This window comes from Enhydra lutris, unplaced genomic scaffold (genome assembly GCF_002288905.1).
Source record: "Enhydra lutris kenyoni isolate GAN:26980312 unplaced genomic scaffold, ASM228890v2 scaffoldscaffold6, whole genome shotgun sequence".
In the NCBI taxonomy this organism is placed as follows: Eukaryota; Metazoa; Chordata; class Mammalia; order Carnivora; family Mustelidae; genus Enhydra; species Enhydra lutris.
Window position 1 is genome coordinate 14,971,985 of NW_019154090.1, and position 22,321 is coordinate 14,994,305.

General features: G+C 53.7%; 2 protein-coding genes across 4 annotated transcripts; one reads left to right on the forward strand and one right to left on the reverse strand.

The window, feature by feature from the left end:
• Positions 1-598: 598 nt before the first annotated feature.
• On the reverse strand, positions 599-10,300 carry LOC111141790 (recombination signal binding protein for immunoglobulin kappa J region like). The gene is made up of 12 exons (XM_022494606.1): positions 10,234-10,300; positions 8,836-8,944; positions 7,406-7,531; positions 6,166-6,236; positions 5,880-5,995; positions 5,456-5,630; positions 3,466-3,603; positions 2,984-3,093; positions 2,532-2,684; positions 1,186-1,341; positions 963-1,066; positions 599-872 (listed from the first exon to the last, which is right to left on the reverse strand). Exons 1-12 carry the CDS (start codon positions 10,253-10,255, stop codon positions 599-601), a joined length of 1,554 nt encoding a protein of 517 aa, XP_022350314.1. The 5' UTR covers positions 10,256-10,300.
• Positions 8,857-21,366, forward strand: LOC111141421 (matrilin 4). Of its 3 annotated transcripts, XM_022493959.1 has the most exons (11): positions 8,857-8,912; positions 11,532-11,652; positions 12,533-13,102; positions 13,838-13,960; positions 15,666-15,788; positions 15,881-16,003; positions 16,097-16,219; positions 17,513-17,926; positions 18,057-18,209; positions 20,861-20,968; positions 21,071-21,366. In XM_022493959.1, the coding sequence occupies exons 2-11, from the start codon at positions 11,574-11,576 to the stop codon at positions 21,127-21,129; spliced, it is 1,875 nt and encodes a 624-aa protein (XP_022349667.1). In that variant the 5' UTR covers positions 8,857-8,912; positions 11,532-11,573; the 3' UTR covers positions 21,130-21,366. The 3 variants fall into 3 exon arrangements, with proteins under 3 accessions (XP_022349667.1, XP_022349668.1, XP_022349669.1); XM_022493960.1 differs by lacking the exon at positions 15,666-15,788; XM_022493961.1 differs by lacking the exons at positions 15,666-15,788; positions 15,881-16,003; positions 16,097-16,219.
• The last annotated feature ends 955 nt before the right edge of the window (positions 21,367-22,321 follow it).

Consider the following 22,321-nt stretch of genomic DNA (forward strand, 5'->3'; position numbering starts at 1 on the left):
TAGACCCCAGCGCTCCAGGCAGTTCCAAGTGACCCAGGTAAGAGCCAGTGCTGTGGGCAGGCCATGGGGCTCTAGGCAGCTGGCATTCCAAGGCAGGTCTAGCACTCCAAGTAGGACACGATGCTCCAGGGTGTGTCTCAGGAGCCCATGCTCCATGCCTGCGTGGGTGACACCACGTGTCTTCTCTTCAAGAGGAGACACAACTGCATGGAGGGTAAACACCCCAGACCTGACCTCTAAGAGTATGTGAAATCCTAGTGAGACTTGGAGGAAGAGAGAGAGACAAAGTTGGAGGGATAGGGACACACAAGTAGGAAGCCATGCATAGTTACTCCAGGAGAGAGAGAGAGAGAGGAGATTGATTGCTTGATTTAAAGAGAGAGTTGGGCAAACACAGGGAGAGCCACACTCGTGTCTGGACGCAGACACACAGCATCACTCAGGTCATGTCTTGTTGGATATTTAAAGACAAGTGAGTGACAGTTTCTATGGCGAGAGCGTCCCCAGACCCAGGCTTTGGCCTTCTCTTGTCCGCAAAGGAGCAGGGGCCAGGGCTGGGGAGCCAGAACACCGGCCCAGGCCGGCCGTGGGCGGGAACCTAAGTCTGGATGAAGAGGTGGAAGTTGGTGCGCGTGAACTCGTGGTGGATGCTCTCCAGCAGCGCGTCTGCGTCGGGGGCGGGCTCCGGGGCGCCCGGGGGGCCGGGCCTCGCACTGTACTCCGGGGTGTAGGTGAAGGAGAAGGCGCTGGGGTAGAAGAGGCCGTCGGCACGCACCAGGCTCACGGGCACAGTGATGGGTGTGCGCAGCCAGCGCCAGTCGCTGCCTAAGGCGGCTATGTCAGGCACGACGCACACCAGGGACCGCGGGCTCCTGGGGGTGGCACCGAGGTTAAGGCTGCAGTGATTCCGATGACGCGCACCCGCCCCGTCCTCCGCGGCCCAAGGGAGGCGCCCGCTGTACCTGTACATGGTTTCCGCCTCCACGTCCCCGAACCACACCTTGAGCCCCGCGTGGAAGTTCTCACCGTGGAGTTCCAGCGTGGCCACGTCGCCCCCACCGCTCAGCTGAGGGAGGAAGGGAGCGGGTGCCGTGGCCGAGAGCCTGCTGCTCTCCATCGCCAGCCCCTCCACCGCTCCCGGAGTCAGATCCCCGCCCGCCCGCGCCAGCCAGCGCCCAGAGTCACCTCCAGGGTGCTGATGAGGGGCACCGGAGTGACCGGCTCCCGCGTCCATGCCAGGCTGGTGCTGAAGGAGAACTCCACCGCCTCGGTGCCGATGATGGTCCAGCAAGAGCTGTCGTTGAGTAGCGCCCTGTTTGCCTCCTTGGGGCAGGGGGAGGCCTTCGAGGAGACGAGGGAATGGTGGCCACCGGCATGGGGGAGCCAGCATAGTGCCTGAGTCTTTGCATTCTGGGGTCCAGTCCTAGGCTCTGAGCTTTACCTGCCCTGTGAGCTTGGACAAGACCCTTATGTTCCCAGGGGCAAATAAGTTCGCTGAACTAGCTAGTTTCTAATAGTCTATTTTCTTTTCTACTTGTTTGTTTTATTTTTAAAAGATTTTATTTATTTATTTATTTGACACAGAGAGAGATCACAAGCAGGCAGAGAGGCAGGTGGAGGAGAGAGGGGGAAGCAGGCTCCCTGCTGAGCAGAGAACCCCATGTGGAGTGCTCTGCCAGGACCCTGAGATCATGACCTGAACTGAAGGCAGAGGCTTAACCCACTGAGCCACCCAGGCGCCCCATTTTCTTAGGATTTTAGAATGTTATTTTTTAACATTGTGCAATTCTATTCTACATTTTATTTATTTATTTATTTGACACAGAGAGAGAAATATCTCAAGTAGGCAGAGAAACAGGCAGAGAGAGAAGGGGAAGCAAGCTCCCTGCTGAGCAGAGAGCCCGATGCGGGACTCGATCCCAGGGCCCTGAGATCATGACCTGAGCCAAAGGCAGAAGCTCAACCCACTGAGCCACCCAGGCGCCCCTATTCTACATTTTAAGAAAATTCTTTGGGAGGGATTATTGCTCAATAATAATGTTACTTTCTACATAATTTTTTTATTTCAACATTCTATGACAATATTCTTTTGGGAGTTATACTGCTTAATAATAATAATAGTAGCAGTAATAATAATAGTAATTTTCCACATTCTATAATTCTACACTTGATCTTAGCCAAAAGGCTGAGAAGTGATCATTCTATAATTCTATGGCTTAACATTTTATGATTCTAATGATCTCTGCACAATAATACTCATGCTATTCCTTATTGCGAATTTAAGTTTCGTTCTATAACCTTATCTCCAAACATTCTATGACTCTTAATATTCTCTGGGAAGGAGCATGGCTCAATGATATCATTACCATTTTTTCTTCATTCTTGGATTCTGTCCTGATAGTCTGCGGTTCCAACATTTTAAGGGAGGTAGTGTTGCTCAGTAAGCAGCAGCCGTGATGATGATCTTATAACCTATGGTTCTCTGTGTTCTGGCTTTCTAGGATGCTTGGTGCCAGTACAGTATCCCTCACCTGGAATTGCACCACCTTGTCTGTAGCCAGGCATAAGTAAGTGCCCACCCCTCCGGAAGGATCACCGGGAAACTGGAATGCACACTTATGCAGTTGGGAAATGGGCTCGTCCACGTCAAGGAGGGCGCACTGTTTGGCTGCTTTGCGGATGATCTACAATGGAAGGAGTGCTGGGCAGTGAGGTGTCTGGGTGGTCAGAGGCTGCCCTCCAGGCTAGCTTCCCGCTATCCAATAGCCATGCGGTCCCTGGTAGGCTCCTCCTACCCCGTGCCACGCCCCGCCCACCCTTTACCTCCATCCCGCCCCACAAAGCCCCGAGTATCCAGAGTGAGAACAGGTGTCTTTATGCCTTGGGCTCTCAGCCTCTAGCCCTGCCCTTGTGGGTCACACCTTCGATATGCACCTGTAGGGATCTTTCCCTCTCCCCCCAGGTATGCCCTCCCTTCTCGTACCATTGGAGGTAGTGTGATGCCTGTGACAGTACAGACAAGTTGCACTAGGGAGCCGTAGCGGACGTAGCCTTCTCGAGGCGGGAAGTCCCCCTGAGAACAGTGTTCATCAGCTGGGGTGCAAAAAGGGAAGGGAAGAAAGGAAGGTTTCAGGGGTTTCAAGCTTTTGCCCCCAACCCTGCCCTCCTCGCCTCTAGCTCCACCCCACTTCACGCATGGGTCTTATGGGTGGGGTCGGCATGCAGTCCTGGAGGGGTCCTCTGTGGCTATCTTTAAAAATGTTTGCTCCTGGGATGGGGTTTGAGAGGAGAGGAGAGGGCTGGACATTGGAGCCAGAATGGCTTGGACCAGTCACAGACTCACCGGAAATTTGGGGCAAGCCTTAATTCCATGGGCAAAGTATACTTTTCTCAAGGGGTTATAGGGAAGGTGGAGTGAACTCATGCATGCGAAGCACCCAGTCCCGGGCCTGCTGTTGTGGTTACCCAGGTGGAGCGTGAAAGCAGCCCACTGGCGTGCGCTGGCCACAAAGGCCCCATCTTCCACAGAGAGGTAGCGCGTGGACACGGTCTGGGAGCGCAGGCGGTTGAAGAGAGAGACCTTCGAGCCCGAGGATATGCACACTGTGAGGGGAGGTGAAATCAGCACCCAAGCCTGGCTTGGTTCTTTGTACTTTTCAGACAATTTCTGGTCCCCTGTCCCCTGTGTCAGTCCCCTCATATGCTCACTGGCTTAGATACACTCGGCTGATTTTATGGTCATTTACCTAGCACTTGTGGTAGTCCTGTTTTTGTACTTTTGCCTGTTCCTTTTTTGCTGCCTGGGCATCCCAGCTCAGCAAGTAATATTACCAACTGTTCACCAAGTGCCTTCTTTCAGGCGGGCACTGTGCCGGGTTCTGGGCACCAAAGGGTGAATTAGACCCAGTTTTGCTTTGGAGGAGTTCACGTTCTCAGAGAGGAGGGACATATATATAAAATTTCAAAATGATGTGGTAAGGCTGGGTGAAGGAGGGCATCCTGGAGGAGGTTATACTCTCAGCTGGGGAGCAGGAAGTAGGTAGGAGTTGCTCAGGGCCTGCGTAAGCAAAGACCATGTGGTGTGAGACAGCAGTGTGATCTTTCCAGGGCTTGGCACTGATCTCTTCCTGCTTATCACTCACACTCAGAGCCATGGTTTTGTTTTCTGATTGAGCTCTGACCACCTGGGGAGAAAGCACTGGGTCATCTCCCTCTCTCGCCTGCTAGGCATACAGTAGGTGCTCAGTTTATACTTAGTCCAAGTTCCCATCCATTGGATAATAATGATAGCTAACATTTGCTGTGTGTCAGGTACTGTTTTAAATGCTCTATACATGCTAGCTCACTTGATTCTCTCAACAGAGCTCTGGGACAGACATTATCTCTATTCAAGAGAGCTACCCTCTCCACATCACAAGGCTGGCTGGTGCTTAGCAGAGTCAGGATTCAAACCCACCCACCCAGCTTTAGAATCTGCACTCCTAACCACCACACTATAGCACCTACCTGATACCAAGGGCCGGACAGAGCCTTGCCTGGGTCTGAGAGGTTCTATGGGGTTTTTTAATAGACAGAAAGTAAATATGATGTAGGGACAGGAGCTGGGCTCTGGAGGCACACTGACTCAAGTTCAAATCCTGGCTGGGTCTCTTCCTAGCCGGGCAGTCTTGGCCGAGTCACCTGGATTGTCACCTGAATTGTGATAGGCCCCAGGAGTTCATTACATGAATGGATGAATGTTCCAGACCTCCTTTTCCTCATCCCTGACATAGGAACAATGATAGTACCCACTTCAGAGGGACACGATAAATATCAAATAGGATGATTCGTGTTAATGTTGGCCAGGAAAGCTCCACCTTTCCCTAGGTCTTCCCCCACCTCCCTGCCAGGGTAGTGGTGATGTCGTCATTGTTATTCAGCCCCACCCCCTTCTCAAAGCCCCCAGCCCTGGGATTTGTCACTCGGCATCTAGGGTAGTACTTATTTCAAACTGTTTCTTTGATAAGCGATGTGTGTCCTCCCCTGCTAGGCGGTGGGTTCCTCCAGAACAGACACTTGTCCTTTTTTTACAGGGACGCGGCAGCTAGCACAGAGCCAGGCCTACATCAGCCACTGAATTGGTACTTTTGACTAAATTTCCGTCACTTTTAATTAATTTGTCTTTAGCTCAGCACCTGCAGGCCATTTTTGTCTGCTCTGGACGCCACCTCCCGCCCCCTTTCCCAGGGTCTGGGCTCTGTCCCCTTTCCTCTCTGCTCTTGCTCCCCTAGTTTCTCTTTCTCCGACCTCCGCCGCACCTGCTTCCCCAGACCCCGCCCCTCTCTCGGCCCAGGCTCCACCTCCCCCGCTCTGGCCCCACCCCTCCAGTCTAGGCCTCCGCCCTCCCCAGTTCCGCGGCTGCAGACCTGGTGGCCCATCCCCGCCCTGCCCGGCGCTCACGCCCCGCCCGGCTCACGGTCGGTGTTTTTCAGCGACTGCTTCTTCTGCGAGGGCTTCGAGATGACCTTGATGAGGCGGCTGTGGAAGGTGCCCAGCTCTCGGCCCCCTCTGTGCACCAGCCGCAGCACCAGTCGGAAGTGCTTCCTCTTGTCTGCGTCCGAGATGTACAGGGTCTTGGCGCAACCGAATTCCTACGGGGTGCGCGGGCGCGGGGCGGTCTCATCTCAGCTCTCCGCCACCAGGTCTGCCCCATCAGACGTGACATGAAGCCCCACGATCCCAGCTCCCGGGCTCACCCTCGAGGCAGAACCCCGGTCCTCCCGCCTCTCTACCTATCTCTTGGCTTCTTCGGGGAGGGTGGTGGGTGCAAAGGACCCCTCCTAGCCGAAGGAGGGGCAGGGATGGGAGCAGGAATCGGACCTTATCCCGTGCGCTCTCACCCTGGAGTCCGGCTGCTCTTCGAAATTCAACTTTTGCGTCTCGGCGGCGCTGCCGGACGCGCCGTCCAGTCCCATGTAACCGCAGACCGTGGGCCCGGTTTCCCCTGCCTGGTGGGCTGGAAAGGGACGCGAGCGGGCTCAGGAAGGACTCAAGTGGCAGGCAAGCTGAGTCCTCGCCGCCAGAGGGCGCGGCGACACTGCGCCTGCGACCCGCCGGGCTCCCAGGCCTCGCTGCGCAGTCCCCCAGTAGGGGGAGGCGCCCGGCAGCTCAGGAGTCCGCCCTCACCTTGGCCCTGCACTGGCTTCACTCTCCAGCCGGGACCTGCGAGGTAGACACAGGGCGGGGGGCAGAAGAACCTGCGGAGACATGCAAACAAGCGCTGGACTCGCACGTCCGTCCCCCACTTGACCTTCTCTAGACTTCTCAAAGGCAGCATAAATGGGGCAGGATCCTTGATGGTTCCTCCACATTTCCCACCGCCCTCCCGGGGCTTCTCCATGACTGTGGACCCCATTAACATCTGAACCTTCTTTTATCACTTCTTCCACTCAACCCATTAATCAGTCCTGTCTCCCACATTCAAAACACATCCAGAATCCAAGGGTCTCTTACCACCTCCACCTTAATCCCAACGGCTATCAATTTTGCCTGGACTGCAGCATTAGCCTTCCACGGCTCTCTCCGCTTCCCCCCCCGCCACCCCTTTGCACAAAGCAGTCACACTGTCTTTTCCTTTCTTTAAAAGCACTAGTCAATCATGTTGCTTTTCTTCCTAAAACCTTTCGGTGGTTTAAATCCGAACTCCTCACATAATGTGGCCCCTGCTTTACCTCTCTGACTTTATTCCCTGTAACATCACTCTCCTTTTCTAATTCCAGCCCCTCTGACTTCTTTTGCACCAGAATAGGCCAAGCTGGTACAGCTTCAAGGTGTGCGCATTTTCTTTTCTTATTAATGGGAGCACACTTCTCCTGGATTTTCTCCAGTCTGGAGTCTTTTTCATGTTCGTCTCAGTTCAGCTGTCACCTGCTTAAAAGGCCTTCCCACCATCTTGACATTTCTAGCTCAAGTGTCCCCCCACTTCAGTTTCTGCTATATTATGCTATTCTATCACTCTTCTAGCTCTTCTCACGATCTGGAAGGATCTTGATCACTCATCTGTGGGGAGTTTGTGGTCTGTCTCTTGCCCACTACAGTGAAGATACCTTGAGAGCAGGGGCTGTACCTGGCATCTGGAGCTGTAATGTGCTGGGCCCAGTGCTGTCCAGCCAGCCTGGCACCTGATAAATGCCCACTAAGTCCTTGGTGAAAGACAGAAGGAATGAATGGATGGATGGATGAGTGAGTGGGGACTGTAGAATCACAGGGATGTTCCAAAGTGGGAGCTAGTAGGGGCTGATGAAAAAGGTTTGTGATTGGCCAAAAGTTGAGCCCTGAGTCCTTCCCAGGGTTCTAAAAGGCACCAAACTGGGAGGCAAGCATAGAGTGGAAGGTGGCCGCTTGGAGGGGCCGCTGAGGCACCTACCGCTTCTCATTTCCATAGGACTTCTGGGCCACCTTAGCGTGCAGGATCCGCACAGTCTGCGCACCCTGTTGCTGCAGGCACTGGCGCACGCCTTCCCTCAGGACCATGACGCGCTCTGGGGAGGACCTGGGAGTGGGGGCAGGCCGGCGGGGCAGGAGCGATTGTTAGGGGAGAGCGGGCATGGACCCCAGCAAGCAGGGTGAATGAAATGCAATGCATGGGGGCAAGGGACTAATTTAGTTCTGCCCCCCCCCCCCTCCACCGGGGATCAGGGAGGGGAAGCGTTAGGCAAGAGAGGGGATTTGGGTGTAAGTCATGGGTTAAATATTTAGCTTGCCAGGTACTCAATGAGGCCAAACGGAGCCCACCGCCCACCAGGACCACCCAGGCACCACTCCGCAGGTCTGGCACCATGCCCGTGCCCCGTGCAGCCTGAAGCACTGGGGAGAGGCCCCAGCGGCACAAAGGCCACGCTTGTGCCCACCTTGGGATGGAGACTGAGTATGGGAGGGTGCATGGTTTCCTTCCACTTTGAGGGGGCCCACCCCAGTGACATCTTGATGCGGGGGAGAAGAGTTTTGCTGGACCCCCGGGGCCCAGAGTGCTCTCTTGCTTGTCCTCAGAAGCCTGGAAACATGGAAGCCCCCCCCCCAAAAAAGTGTCCCCAGGATCCTGGGGGGAACATTTGAGTCCTTCAGGGGTCAAAGCACCCCTCCTAACCCCCTTTCTCCCAAGAGGAGGGGCCTGTTACTGTCGTAGCCTTCCTTCCCTTAATTACAAGACCTCCACAATCAAGGGACTGGGCCAGCCAGAGTCCAGCGGCCTGGGGGTTTTGAGGAGCGAGGGTGGTGGGTGGGCCCAAGACTTGAGCAATCGCAGAGATCCGGTGGGGGAGTCCGCGAGGGCAGAGATTTGAGGAACCACCAGCGGATGGGGCCTGGGGAGCCATGCACCCTGCGGCCGCCCTTCTGAACCCTTCACCCTTAAGCAGGACCAGAGTCCGGGGCTTCTCCTCCCTCCTGGAAGGGGCCCGGGAGGGCAGGAGCCCGGCCGCGCCCTCGAAAGCGGGGCCCGGCAGCCGGCCGCGGGAGCCAGGCCCCGCTCCGCCCCTTGGGGCTCTACTCCGGGAAGGGCCTCAGAGGCTTCCGACACATTCCGGCGGCCGAAAACGGAGCCGCCCAGCCTCCCTCTGGGAGCCGAATTCCGACCCCGCAGCTCGCGCCGCGGGCTCCCGGGGTGGCAGGCGCAGGGGCGCCGCGCTGGCCCCGCCCCAGCCCTCCGAGGAACCCGGAGCGCTCGCTGCCGGTGGGAGGGGTCGCTGCCCGCGCTCCCCCTCCCCACCGCCAGCCCCGGGTTAAATGCGGCCGCCGCCTCGGCTCGCTCCAGCCGCCTGGCAGTCCCCATCTCGGGCACGCTGCCTGCGCCGTTACCTGGTCCAATTGCCCGGGAGGCTCCGCCCGTGGGCTCCGCTCTGCGGCCGCGCCTCCGAGCTGTCCGGCAGGCTCAGGTGAGTCAAAGGGCCTGGGGGCGCTGAGGGGTCTGCGGGGGAGCAGGCGTCAAGCCAGACCGGGCGACCGTGTTTTACCGCGGCTGTACCACTGACGGAGCCCCCATCTGACTCGCAGTGCCCTTCGTCATTTCTGTGGGGTCCTTTCCAAGTTCAACCTCCATCAACAAGGCCACCATGGGTAGGGGGACTTCCACCCAATCGCCTCCCTCGAGGAACCGCCAAGAACGTCCCCGCGGTGTTTATTCTTCAGCCAGCTCTTGGGGGGTTATTCACAGACCTCTCCTCCCTTTCGAGCCCGGTCTCCGCACCCTCAGGCATTTCCGAATCTTCCCAAATTTAGGATTAACTCCTCAGAGGAGCGCAGGGCTCTAGCGTCAGACCTGTCACCACACTGCTGTGTGGCTTTGGGCAAGACACTAGTCTCTGGACCTTACTTCCCCCTCCGTGGAATAAGAGGGTTGGGAAGGTGATGGGCTTTGACGCAGTCGCTATTTTAACTCTCTAGGATTTCTGGGGTGGTGGTGGGGGCGACACGTGGGCTCAGGCCAAGAGCAGGATAACGGGGAATCTTAATCAAGATTTGGGGCCCCTGAGGCTTCTGCAGGTGGGGAAGAACGGGAGGTGACAAAGGTCCCTTCTCTTGGGCCCCTCACGCCCCAGAGGTGATGGCCCTGGCTATGGCCCAAGCTAGGGAAGGCCTTCCGCACCCTCCAGTTTCCAGCGGCAGCTGAAACATCTGGCTTACTCAACCTCCCACCACGGGCCCTGCCAGAGGGATTTTTGTTCTTCTACTAGGCCTGAAAGGCGAGGGCGGAGAGGATCCGGGTAGGAAAGGCCTCCTGGAATGAGCGAGCTGTAGGCACCCGACCTTGCTCAGAATAGGCCCATTCACGGAATTGGGGGAGGGGGGTAGAGGGGCTGCGGTTGGGTTAAGGCAGCTGGTCCCCTCTGCCAAGAAACACGCAACAGAAAAATGGCTAAGGCAGCTTCAGCATGGGGCGGGGGCGGGGCGGAGTGCAGAGCAGTGCGAGTGGGGTACAGAGCAGTGGGAGCGGGGTACAGAGCAGTGCGAGTGGGGTACAGAGCAGTAGGAGGAGATGTAAGGAAGAGAGTTTTAGTGACTCCGAGGAGCCAGGTTGCTAGGCAGCCAGGCAGCCCAGAAGGGAGAAAGGAAGCCAGGAGTCCCGGGTTCTAGTCGCAGGTTCCTTTGCAGCTCAGCGGGCAGCCTTCTTGGGCCTCAGTTTTCCCATCTGTGCACGGGAATTCTTCGGGATTATCAAGGGCCGTCTCTAAGGGCAGTGGAAGAGTGAGCGCTCACCTGTTGCCCGTACAGGGTCCATGACCACACTCGGGCCCACTCACCGCCCTCCGGGCTCATCCAATGCTGCTGTCCCCGGAACCCTGCGCGCGCCTGCTTCTTGGCCCTTGTGCGGGATATATCCTGCCCCGGGCTTATCTCCAAGGCCTCCAGGCTCCCGGCCACTGTTTGCTCTGGGCAGGGGCACCTGCTAGGCAGATGTGGGCTTCCCACGGCCACCTAGCCAACGCAGCCAGACCCAGGAAGACGCCCCCTGGCGGCCTCTCCTGAGAGCAGGAGGGAAGCGGAGGCGCCAAACTTGCGTGGTGGGTTTTGGCCTCGGTGCTGCGGGTCCCCAACCCCCAGAGACCCGTGAAAGGGCGCGGCTCTCCCCGGCGGCCTGAGGCTTGGCGGTGCATGTTTGAGTGTGTAGGTTCGTGTGTGTGCGCGCGTGCGTGTGTTGGAAGGACGGCCACACAGAAGCGCCTTATGTGAGGAGGGGAAGGGGAGCGAGGAGGGGGACTGGCAGGCTTTCGTCTGCAGAGGTTCTCCCGGGAGAAGAGCGCGCGGAGCCGAACGCGCCGCTAGTTTTGGGAACCGCTTCAACATAGGACTGTACGGTGGTGAACCACTTTCTTGCCAAAAGACTTTGGGTACCAGAGTTTACCTTTTCTGAGCCTGTTTCCTGATCTGTACAATGGGAACAATAACGGTCTTAGTCTCATAGAATTGCCGAGAGGATTAAATGTCCGAGTGCATAAGAAGCATTTAACACTGTGCTCGGTATTCAGAAAGGTCTTTTTTCTTTTTCATTTATTTTTGTTTTTGTTTCTTTTAGAGGGTCCTTTCTTTTTAAATGTTTTATTTTTAAAATCTACTTTCTATTTATTTACTATTCTGCAATTCGGCAGAGTAGAATTCCTTGTATTGCCCAGCACTGTAAATGCAATATTTTTTTTAAAGATTTTATTTATTTATTTGTCAGAGAGAGAGAGAGGGAGAGAGAGCGAGCACAGGCAGACAGAATGGCAGGCAGAGGCAGAGGGAGAAGCAGGCTCCCTGCTGAGCAAGGAGCCCGATGTGGGACTCGATCCCAGGACACTGGGATCATGACCTGAGCCGAAGGCAGCTGCTTAACCAACTGAGCCACCCAGGCGTCCCTGCAATATTTTTTTTATTATGACAAACTTCAAACATACACAAAGGTAGAGAGATTAGTAAAAAAAAAAAAAAAATCCATAATCCTTCTCCCCCTCCAAGTGCCCATCACCCAGAATAAGAGTTCCGTAAACATTATTGCTTTGCTTTTTTCTTTGTAGGGTCCAGGCTCCAATACTTCTGTTCCCTGCCACTCAAGCGCCATGAGGGGCCTTCTGTGCTCGCCACTGCTCATGTTGCTGCTTTTTCTCCAGCCCTGGGAAACCCAGCTCCAGTTTGCAGGTGAGTGGGGCTCACCAACAGGGGGAAGGGAGCAAAAACTGATTATCCCTCTGCAGCCAGCTAGGTCTGCTGGGGAGAGAAAAATCAAAGGTTCTGAAATCATAAAGGGGCTGGGTTCTAGTTCACAGCTTCCCCTCTCTGGGACTCAGATTTCCTTATCTGTAGGATGTGGCTTAGAGATGACAAAGTTGTGCTCATGCAAAACTGCCCATTGGTGTTTAATTTAATTTAATTTTTAAAAGATTTTATTTCTTTATTCGACAGACGGAGATCACAAGTATGCAGAGAGGCAGGCAGAGAGAGGAGGAAGCAGGCTCCCTGCTGAGCAGAGAGCCCGATGCGGGGCTCAATCCCGGCACCCTGGGATCATGACCAGAGCAGAAGGCAGAGGCTTTAACCCACTGAGCCACTCAGGCGCCCCTAATTTTTAAAAAGTTAATTAAAAAATCAGGAGACTTCACATACAAATCCCGATTTGGGACTTCTCTTGAAAAATCCAAGGATCTGTTACCTTGGGGTCCACATTTGGCCGTAGAAGGGATACGTGTGTCCGCCAGCCTAACGCAACCAGTTCATTCATTTATGTTACCTGCCTGGTCCCTATAGACATTTGAGATTGCCATATCCCTTCACCTACTCCCGAATTGTAGAATACCTCTTCAGAACAGCCCTAAGAGCTGTAGGATAGAGAATTGGGGGAAATCTGGCCCAGGCCCTTAGCAAATGCTAAGTGAATGTATCTAACTCACATTTACTAGGTTAATTCTGCGCTAGGCGCTATTACCCCTGGGATGGCACCACTTCGCCCTGGGTTTCTTGGGGATCTCCTCCAAGATGAGGTTTTGCAGACCTAGGAAAGTCCTTCCTGATCTTCTCGAAGGTCCCAGGTGTCGGACGGGACCCCTGGATTTGGTGTTCGTGATTGACAGCTCGCGCAGCGTGCGCCCCTTTGAGTTCGAGACCATGCGGCAGTTCCTGGTGGGCCTCCTCCGCGGCCTGGACGTGGGGCCCAATGCCACGCGCGTCGGCGTGATCCAGTACTCGAGTCAAGTGCAGAGCGTCTTCCCACTCGGCGCCTTCTCGCGACGCGAGGACATGGAGCGCGCCATCCGCGCGCTGGTGCCGCTAGCTCAGGGCACCATGACCGGGCTGGCAATCCAGTACGCCATGAACGTGGCCTTCAGTGTGGCCGAGGGTGCGCGCCCGCCGGAGGCGCGCGTACCGCGCGTCGCTGTCATCGTGACCGACGGGCGGCCCCAGGATCGCGTGGCTGAGGTGGCGGCGCAGGCGCGCGCCCGGGGCATCGAGATCTACGCGGTGGGTGTGCAGCGCGCCGACGTGGGCTCCCTGCGGGCCATGGCGTCTCCCCCGCTGGACGAGCACGTCTTCCTCGTTGAGTCCTTCGATCTTATCCAGGAGTTTGGCCTGCAGTTCCAGGGCCGGCTGTGTGGTGAGTTAGGGGAGCACTGGAGCGAGGCGCGCACTACCCAGACGCTTGGATGCCGCTTCCCTCCACGTAAATAACATTCTATCCCGGGAGGCACCGCCCGCTCCTGCGTTAGCTCCGCCCACCAGATGGTGGCGAGGCGCCCGGCTGCCTCAGGCTGTTTCAAATTCCAGCTCTGCCCACTTTTGCTTAGGCTTCGCCCACAAGAAACAACATTTAGCGTGCCTGCTCACCCGGATGAGCTATTGTGGTTTACCACAGGCCTAAGGTCAAACTCCAAAATCGCCCTCGACACAAAAAGCACCGCCTTTCGAAGCTGAGAACAATCGCCCACCCGAAAGAGTCATGTCCCGCCCACATGGGCATGGCCCCGCCCACTGTCACTTTAGTTCCTCCCACAATGCAGCAGGTCTGGTCTAGTCACGCCTTGACTTAATTCACCCACCTTGATTTAGTACCTCTCCACCTCCTCTGTCTTGTCCCTGAGCAGTCCTGCCCTATGTCACTGCATTTAGCCGGCATTTAGCCCGGTGACCCCTTCTGAGCCTATTCATGGGAGCTACACAGGCCCTGTTCTTTCTCTAAGCCCTCTCATCTGGACTGGCGCTCTCAAATGAGACTTGTCCCCTCTAAAGTTGTACTTGAGTTTGGTGCCTGCCTCTGACCCCACCCAGTTTTTTCTTGTTGGAGGGTTCTGCCCATCTGTCTCTCACTGATTCTACTGTTGTGTGTCCTCAGGAAAGGATCTGTGTGCTGAGGGGGAACACGGCTGCCAGCACCAATGTGTCAGCACCCCAGGCACGTTCCACTGTGCCTGCAACCCTGGCTACCAGCTAGCTGCAGATAACAAGAGCTGTTTGGGTGAGAGCTGCTCCTGCCCTGAGTCTTCTGTGGCTCCCTATTGCCCCAGGATCAGACCAATGAGTCTGGAAGGGCTTTTGGAGTAAAAGTTCAGTGCCCTTACTTTATGGGTCCAAGAAAGGGACAGCATTGCCTGCGGCCACACAATTCCTTGATGAAATCTTGACCCCACAGTTAAGTGTGCTTTTTACATCATTCTTTCCCTTATTTCAGCCTTGTCTCCTACCTGGCCTCCCAAACTTGTTTGTGAATTCTCACATGGATATCTTCTTACTGTTTCTGTTACTTAGACACTCACTGTTGCAGTCTTCAGTTAGGGTCTCCGTACTCCTCCCTACACCTCTATATACACTGTTCATTTCTGCTTCTGCATCTCAGCTCTTTCTGGGCTGCCCTTGCTACTTCTTTCTGCAAATGCTTCAAGGCCTGGTTCTTCATTTTTGTCTTCTGAAAAGCTATGGCACACTATGCCTTCCTTATACAAATGGAATTTGCTTTTTTGTGTGTATGTGTGTCCACTCCTTTGATCATGATGGCAGCTACCATTCACAGAGTACCGATTTAGTATTAGACAATGCACTTGAAGCTTTCCATATATCAACTCTCAATCTCATGACTACTGGGGAAAAGAAGCCATGTGTTCCCCAAAATGCAGATGTCAGCTGGGGTCTTCTTATTTCCAGAACTTAGAAAAAGCTGGCTTGAAGCCTCATGTGATGACTTCTGAACATTTGAATCATTCCCCAACATCTCTGGGAATTCCCCAAGTGTTACATTCTATGGTCACCTCTCATTCTGAACTTCTGGGTCCTCACTCAATTTCTCAACTCGCACATGCTTTTCTTGTTTTATGCATGTAAATCAGTCTCTTCTTTGATTTGTACACTTGTGCACACAAGGACATGTGTGTGTACATGTAAGTTGTGCATATGTCCATTTTACTAAAGATGGGGGTGGACAGAGGTGTGAGTTACATCTAAGTAAAGTCAAACATACACACATGAAAGAAACACCCACTATTAATAATTGAATATTAGACACCCTTGATCCCCAAAGTCCTGTCGCCCCATTAGAAGTGATTTTTCGCTGGCAACCTCAGCCCACGCAGGAACTCATGCTCACACTCTCTCTTGTTCTTCCTCTCTCCACTCCCATCTCTTTCCTAGGAACCCCAAATTCTCACTTTTTTCATGCATGGCAATCTGTATCTCCCCAGTTCCTATTTTCCAGCTCAGCTCTGGGCTATCTTTGCACATCTCAACCATCAATTGATACTCAGCAGGCAATAATAGTTCACCCTCCTTAGAAGGAAGTTGTAAATAGCAATTGTACTCTTCCATTATATTCCCATTTTGCAGATGGAGAAATGGGGGCTCAGTAGGTAATGGCAGAGCCTGGTCCTCCTCTGTGTCAGTGAGCATCTTGAGGGCAGGGGCCCTGTCTTCTGCAATTGTCAATTCTGGTTCTTATGCCTGGGTTAGTAAGGGGCACATTAGGAGGCAGCTGGGTTTTGAGTCAGGAGAGCCACCTGGCCCACTAGGAAATTGGAGATGCCTGGGTACCACCCCAGACTAATTAAGTCAGGATTTTGCGGGGTTGGGGCCCAGGCATAGGTATTTTTGAAAAGCTCCTCTGATGACCGTTCTGTTGGGGCTGAGAAGTGCAGCCCCTCCCAGGGCACATGCTGACCTCACCTCTTCCTCAGCCATTGACCTGTGCTCTCAAAGGACCCATGGCTGTGAGCATCACTGCATCAGCTCCCCAGGTTCCTATTTCTGTCGCTGCCGAGCTGGCTTTGTACTCCAGCAGGACCAGAGAAGCTGCAGGGGTGAGCGAGCCCCACCCCTTGCATCCTGGACTGAGGTCCGTGATGGCTCGAGTCAGAAGCGACACCTTGTTCTTGCTCTTCCTTCCCACCAGCCGTTGACCACTGCAGCTTTGGGAACCACAGCTGCCAGCATGAGTGTGTTAGCACCTTTGGTGGGCCACGGTGCTACTGCAGAGAGGGCCACGACTTGCTGCCTGATGGGAGGAGCTGTCAGGGTGAGGAGGGGTCTCTTGTGTTTATGCAGAGGGGTAAGGGATCTTGAGTGGCGGAGTCCACCCTGATCCATCCTGACTCATCTCTCCTTGAAGCCCGGGACCTCTGCAATGGTGTAGACCATGGATGCGAGTTCCAGTGTGTGAGTGAGGGCCTCTCTTACCGCTGCCTGTGCCCCAAGGGCCAGCAACTCCAGGCAGATGGCAAGAGCTGCAACCGTGAGTGGCGGGTGGGAGGGTGTTCTGTCTGCCCCTGCCCCCCCCACCCTCCCACCGCCTCTCCCGGCCCACATTATGAGCATCCTTGATTCTGTGGCTCAAGGGTGTGCTGGGAATGTGTAGTGTTGGTGATGGTGGGGTGGGGGGTGGAGGGCGTGCCGTATCCGGCCTCCATCTCTTTCCTCTCAATCCTCTACTCTGCTGTCGTGGTTAATATCAAAAGTACACATTTGCTCCTATTTCTCCCTCGCTCGAGAGTCTTCTGGGCTTGCCAATGCCTACCCCTGAGTTCAGATGCCTTATCCCTGAGTTTTTCAGATGGTGGGTGCAGGCACCTTAGTGGATAATGAAATCAAATTAGTTTTTTTTTTTTTTTTTAAGGAGAAAACAGAGCTTACTGCATGTGGAAAGAATAACTATTGTTTCATGAAATTTAATTATACGTGCGCATCCGAAGGGTGTCCTGTTGTACTATTATTGTGACTGTGGGGTGCGATCAAAATTTTGAAACCACTGCCTCACCTCATCTCAACCTGGTTAGCAGGTCTCCTAGCACACCTGTTCCTCCTGGAAGAACAAATCAGATGTTACCACCTCCATGCAACCTTCCTCCCCAACTCCAGGAAGAGAGAATTATTCCTACCGTGGGCTCTCTAAATGCCCCTCTTCTAGCACTTTCCTTGGCTGTAGCATAGGGCATGTCTGACTGCTCTGTTCTGTCCTGAATTCCTTAGGATCCCAGTTATGTTAATTAATTGTTGAACCCCCTTCAGGGCCTAGCGAAGTCTCCAATTCAGAACAGGGGAGGTAACTTTGTAGAGTGATTTAGGAGCATGGGTTTTGGGGTCAGACCGAGCTGGCTTCAAATCCTGCTCAGTCACTATTAGCTATGGAGTCTGGAGCAAATTATCCTTCAGAACCTAAGGTTATATAAAGTGGGGATAATACCTAAGATTATTGGGAGGATTGAGAAAAAAATATATGAAGCACCTAGCCCAATTCCTGGCACACAGTAAGCTGTCAAATAATAATGTTTTTGTTTTTATTTATTGTTGTGATTGTTTATATATTAACAACATATGTTTTTCAATGTATATTATTTTGATAAATTTATTATTTTCATAAAGTTTTATTAATTTGTTATTATTACCATTATTATCTAGTATAGTGCCTGGCACAGGAAGGACTTCACACATGGTACCTGTAATGTAATAAATGTGAATGACCAGGTGGGTAGATGGCAGCTGCCAGCACAGGATCGGGCCCCCAGTTTAAGCTCTTCTCACCGTACAGGGTGCCGGGAAGGCCACGTCGACCTGGTTCTGCTCGTCGATGGCTCCAAGAGCGTGCGCCCGCAGAATTTCGAGCTGGTGAAGCGCTTCGTGAACCAGATCGTGGACTTCCTGGACGTGTCCCCCGAGGGCACGCGTGTGGGGCTGGTGCAGTTCTCGAGCCGCGTGCGCACCGAGTTCCCGCTGGGGCGCTACGGTACCGCGGCCGAGGTCAAGCAGGCGGTCCTGGCCGTGGAATACATGGAACGCGGTACCATGACCGGGCTGGCGCTGCGCCACATGGTGGAGCACAGCTTCTCCGAGGCGCAGGGCGCACGGCCCCGCGCCCTCAACGTGCCTCGCGTGGGCCTGGTCTTCACCGACGGCCGCTCCCAGGATGACATCTCGGTGTGGGCCGCAAGGGCCAAGGAGGAAGGTGGGCTTGGCACGGGACGCACTGGCCTGGGGTTAAGTGGGATGCGGAAGGCGGTCTTAACTGAGGCCTGGGGCGCCCACTGTGTCTCCCTATCCCGCCCCCGCCCCCACCGCAAACCCCGACCCTGTAGGCATCGTCATGTACGCTGTGGGCGTGGGCAAGGCGGTGGAGGAGGAGCTCCGGCAGATCGCCTCGGAGCCTTCAGAGCTGCATGTGTCCTACTCCCCTGACTTTGGCACCATGACGCACCTGCTGGACAACCTCAGAGGCAGCATCTGCCCGGGTGAGCGCATCTGCCTTCACTCAATGCCCAGCCTCCGAGCTTCCCCTCTCCTATCCAGCCCTGTTCCCTTGGTAGAGTTATAGCCAGGGGTCCGACTCACTAGTTAGACCCTTGTTACTCCAAGTGTGGTCCCTGGACCAGCGGCAGACTTGTCACCTGGTGGCTTGTTAGAACCGCAGCATTTCCAGAGCTCTCCAGACCGAAAGAATCAGATTCTGTACTTTAACCAGACCCTTGGGTGATTCCCAAGGACGTCAGAGCTAAGCACTAGACTGGGCTGGCTTCCTGCCCCTCACATTAGTGGGTGTTCACAGTAGTTTGAGGAAACTTTTTCCAAGGCATGCCAGAGTCCTTGCTAGCAGTGGCACCTCACATGTTCTTTTATGACGTGTTGGAATTCAACTACACGGAGCCGGCAAAGTGACAGGACTGAGTGTTCCGAGTCCACAAAGACATGTATTTTTTTTTTTTTTTACAATATCGCCCATAAATTCAGTCCCTCTACTTCATCTGGTGCTCAGTTGATGAAAAAGGGACCAACTCTCTCTGTGGAGGAGAAGCGGGCTGTTGAACCTGTGTACTGTACTTCACAGGTCATATAGGGAACTTCTTGGGGGTAATTTTTACCACAGAGTCTTCAGACTCTAACCCAGGCCATATGTGACTCTTTCACATTACCAGGCCCCTCCAGAGCTAGGTTCAGTAGCTGGCCTAGTTGGGCTGGCCTAGAGAATCTGTAGTCAAAAAAAAAAAAAAAAACTTATATAAAATACATATGCATATACATATACATAAAGTATATATGTATATACATACACATCTGTGTATATACACATGTAAACACCCAGGTGTGTGTCTGTGCATATACATAATACACATACACGCCTACCTACCTATGTCCCTCTTCCTCTCTCTCTCCAGGCTAACTCTAATAATTTGCTACAGTATTGTGGAAGCACTGGATTAGCTGCTCTGTCAGGGCCCTTCCTGTCCTGACACACTGCAGTGTGACTTTGGGCAAGTCACTTAACTTCCATCCCTACCTTAACTTCCCTCTTCTGCAACAGGGGCAGGCCCTGGCTGCCCAAGCTTGCTTCCAGCTCTAAAATTCTAAGAGAAATCTGGGGTCTGTGGTGAGGCTCTTCACCAATCAGCTGTGTGATCTTGGGCAGATCTTCCCCTTTCTCTGGCCCCTGGTTTCCCCAGCTGTGAAGACAGGCATCTTTGCAGGACCTTATCAGTACCATTGATGACCTATCATACAGCAATCTGCTAAGGGTGCAACTAGACTAAGAAATCACTCTTAAATCATAAGAACAACTCTTTTGTGAAGGCATTGTGCTGTTATATGAAAAAGGGCACACGTTTACAAAATTTTGGTGAATCTAAGATACCGTCCATTATAAGACTTTCCATTATTTTATATACCGCTAAAAAAAAAAGGTGCCAGATTTAATTGTAAGGCACATATTTTGATTTCAGGAATGTTGAAGTGTGTGCGGAAATAGAGTTGGATCACTGGTTTTTGTTTGCTTGTTTGGGTCATTGGTTTTTATTTTTATTATTTTTTAAAGAGTTTATTTATTTATTTGAGGGAGAGAGAACGCACGAGTGAGAGGTAGGTGCAGAGGGAGAAACAGTCCTTGATGAGCAGGGGGCCTGATGCAGAGCTCGATCCTGAGATCATGACCGGAGGTGAAGGCAGACGCTTAACCGACTGAGCCTCCCAGGCACCCCTGGATCAGTGTTTTTTAAACATCAGTGTGGAGGGTTTAAAACACCATTTGCTAGACTCCAACCCTAGAATTTATGACTCAGTAGGTCTGAGGTGGAGTCTGATGATTTGCATTTTAAGAACTTTCTAGGTGGTACTGATGGTGCTGGTCCAGCGACCACACTTGGAGAATTACTGGTCTAATTGAAATACACAATAATGTATATACTTGAACTAGGCAATACACTAGATCTTCCCTCTCTAATAAGGTAGATGTGCCCACTTAAATTACTTTTAAAAGTTCAAAATTTTAGTTCTTTAATCACATTAGCCACATTTCAAATGTTAAATAGCTGCACGTGGCTTGTGGGTATGGCACTGGACAGACCAGAAACAGAAGAGTCCCATCACCGCATGAAGTTTCATTTGGAGAGTGCGGCTGTCATTTGGACTCTCGCTACTCAAAGTGTGGTCCATAGACCAGCAGCACCAGCATCACTCGGTAGCTAATTAGAAATGTGGAGTCTCAGCTCTTTGACCATTCAGAATCAGAATCGGTATTTTAACAAGATTTGGTGATTCCAAAGAGCACAAAGGTTTGAGAAATACTCTTTTAAGATGTCCACGCGCACGCGCGCGCGCGCGCGCGCACACACACACACACACACACACACACACCATAGAATCCTCAGCACCACCAATAAATAAGTTTCCCACTGTACCCATTTTTACACACAAGGAAACTCAGGCTTAGAAAGGTTGCGTGAGTTTTGCAGTATCTCACGCCTGCCTAGCTGGTATTCACCCCAGGTCTGTTTGAATCCGAAGCCCACATACACAGCCACAGGCGGGTGCAGGTGTATCCGAGGCCCTTGCCAGGGCCGGCTCGTCCTCCTGCAGATTCTCATTCCCCTGACTCTCTGTGCCCCGCTGGCAGAGGAGGGCATCGGCGCGGGCACAGAGCTTCAAAGTCCCTGCGAATGCGAAAACCTCGTGGAGTTCCAGGGCCGCACGCTGGGGGCGCTCGAGAAGCTGACGCAGAACCATATCCTTTGAGGCCGGAGGGGAGGGGGGCCGGGCTGGAGCGGGGGTGGTGGTGGTGGTGTAGGAACCCCCGAGACCCCCAGCGGCTTCCTTAACCGCTCACTGGCCCAGCTGACGGCGCGCCTAGAGGATCTGGAGAACCAGCTGGCCACCCAGAAGTGAGGGCCGCCGGTGGCCGGGAGCCGGGCAGGAGCGCGACCCCGCGGACTGTGCCTTCGGGGCGCCGTCGGGGCACCGGGGGGGCCCCCAGGACTTGGGCTGTCGAGAAGGGGGCGCTGGCGGGCTCCCCGGCGCTGCGCTGGAGCTGGCCTCGCCTGGACCAGAAGCCGGACTGCGGGGGACCGAAGGGGCGCTACGTCCGCACGCCCTCGCTGCTTCTGCGCTCAGTTCTTTGTTGGATTTCCTTTTTGTTTTTTCTTAAAAAAAAAAAAAAAATTTTTTTTTTGTTTTGTTTCCACGGGGTCGGTTTGTGGGTCTTGCTGGGCCGCCAGGGGGAGGGGAGGACAGACGGAACGCGCTCCGGCGGCGCCCGGGCGGCTCCTCGGAGAAAGGCGCATTGTGCGGGGGTCGGGCTGGGGGGCAGGGGGCTGAGCGCTGCTTCCCCCCCTTGTTTATTCAGCGGCGAACAGACGGCTCCTTATGCGGGCTGCGGGAAGGGAGGAGGGGCTCAGCGCGCACCCTTGGAGTTTGAGCAAGACCCAGCGGATGGAGGGCTTCTTTCTCTGGCCGTGCTTATCTCCTGGTGCCCCCAGATCGGGCTGAAAAACTGCTAGAACTGGGTTGGGGAGTCGCTGAACCCCTAAATGGACGGGATGGGGCAGTTAGGGTGAGTGTCGCTTTGGATACCTCCCTCCTCCACTACGAAGAAAGAAGAGGAGGTATCAGCCAGGACTTCCGGCCAGAGCAGCTGTTCAGGCTGTGACCCGCCCTCTTCACCCCTCTCCCGCACCCCGTAAACAAAAACAAAAGCCAACCCTCTATCAGGAGAGAGCCCAGGTGCATATAAAAAATTGCTAAGATTAAAATACTCCAGTTCTCCAGATTTTGGCCAATTACTCTGGGTTTGTTTCCTTATCTGTAAAATGGGGATTGAAATTGTTACCCCCAGGCGTGATGGTGAGAATGGAGGAAATTATTCCAAGGCATCTGAACTGTGCCTGGTACATGTTAGGCCCTCAATTAATGGTAGCTATTAATCTTAACAAGAGTTAACATATTTTGTCTTGGGCATTACTCTAAGTGATTTGCAGATGTTTCCATTTTATCCTCAGACAACCTTATGAGATAGGAATTATCGCCTTTATCATCCCCATTTTATAGGGAGGAAACTGAAGCATAGAGAACTTAAGTAAGT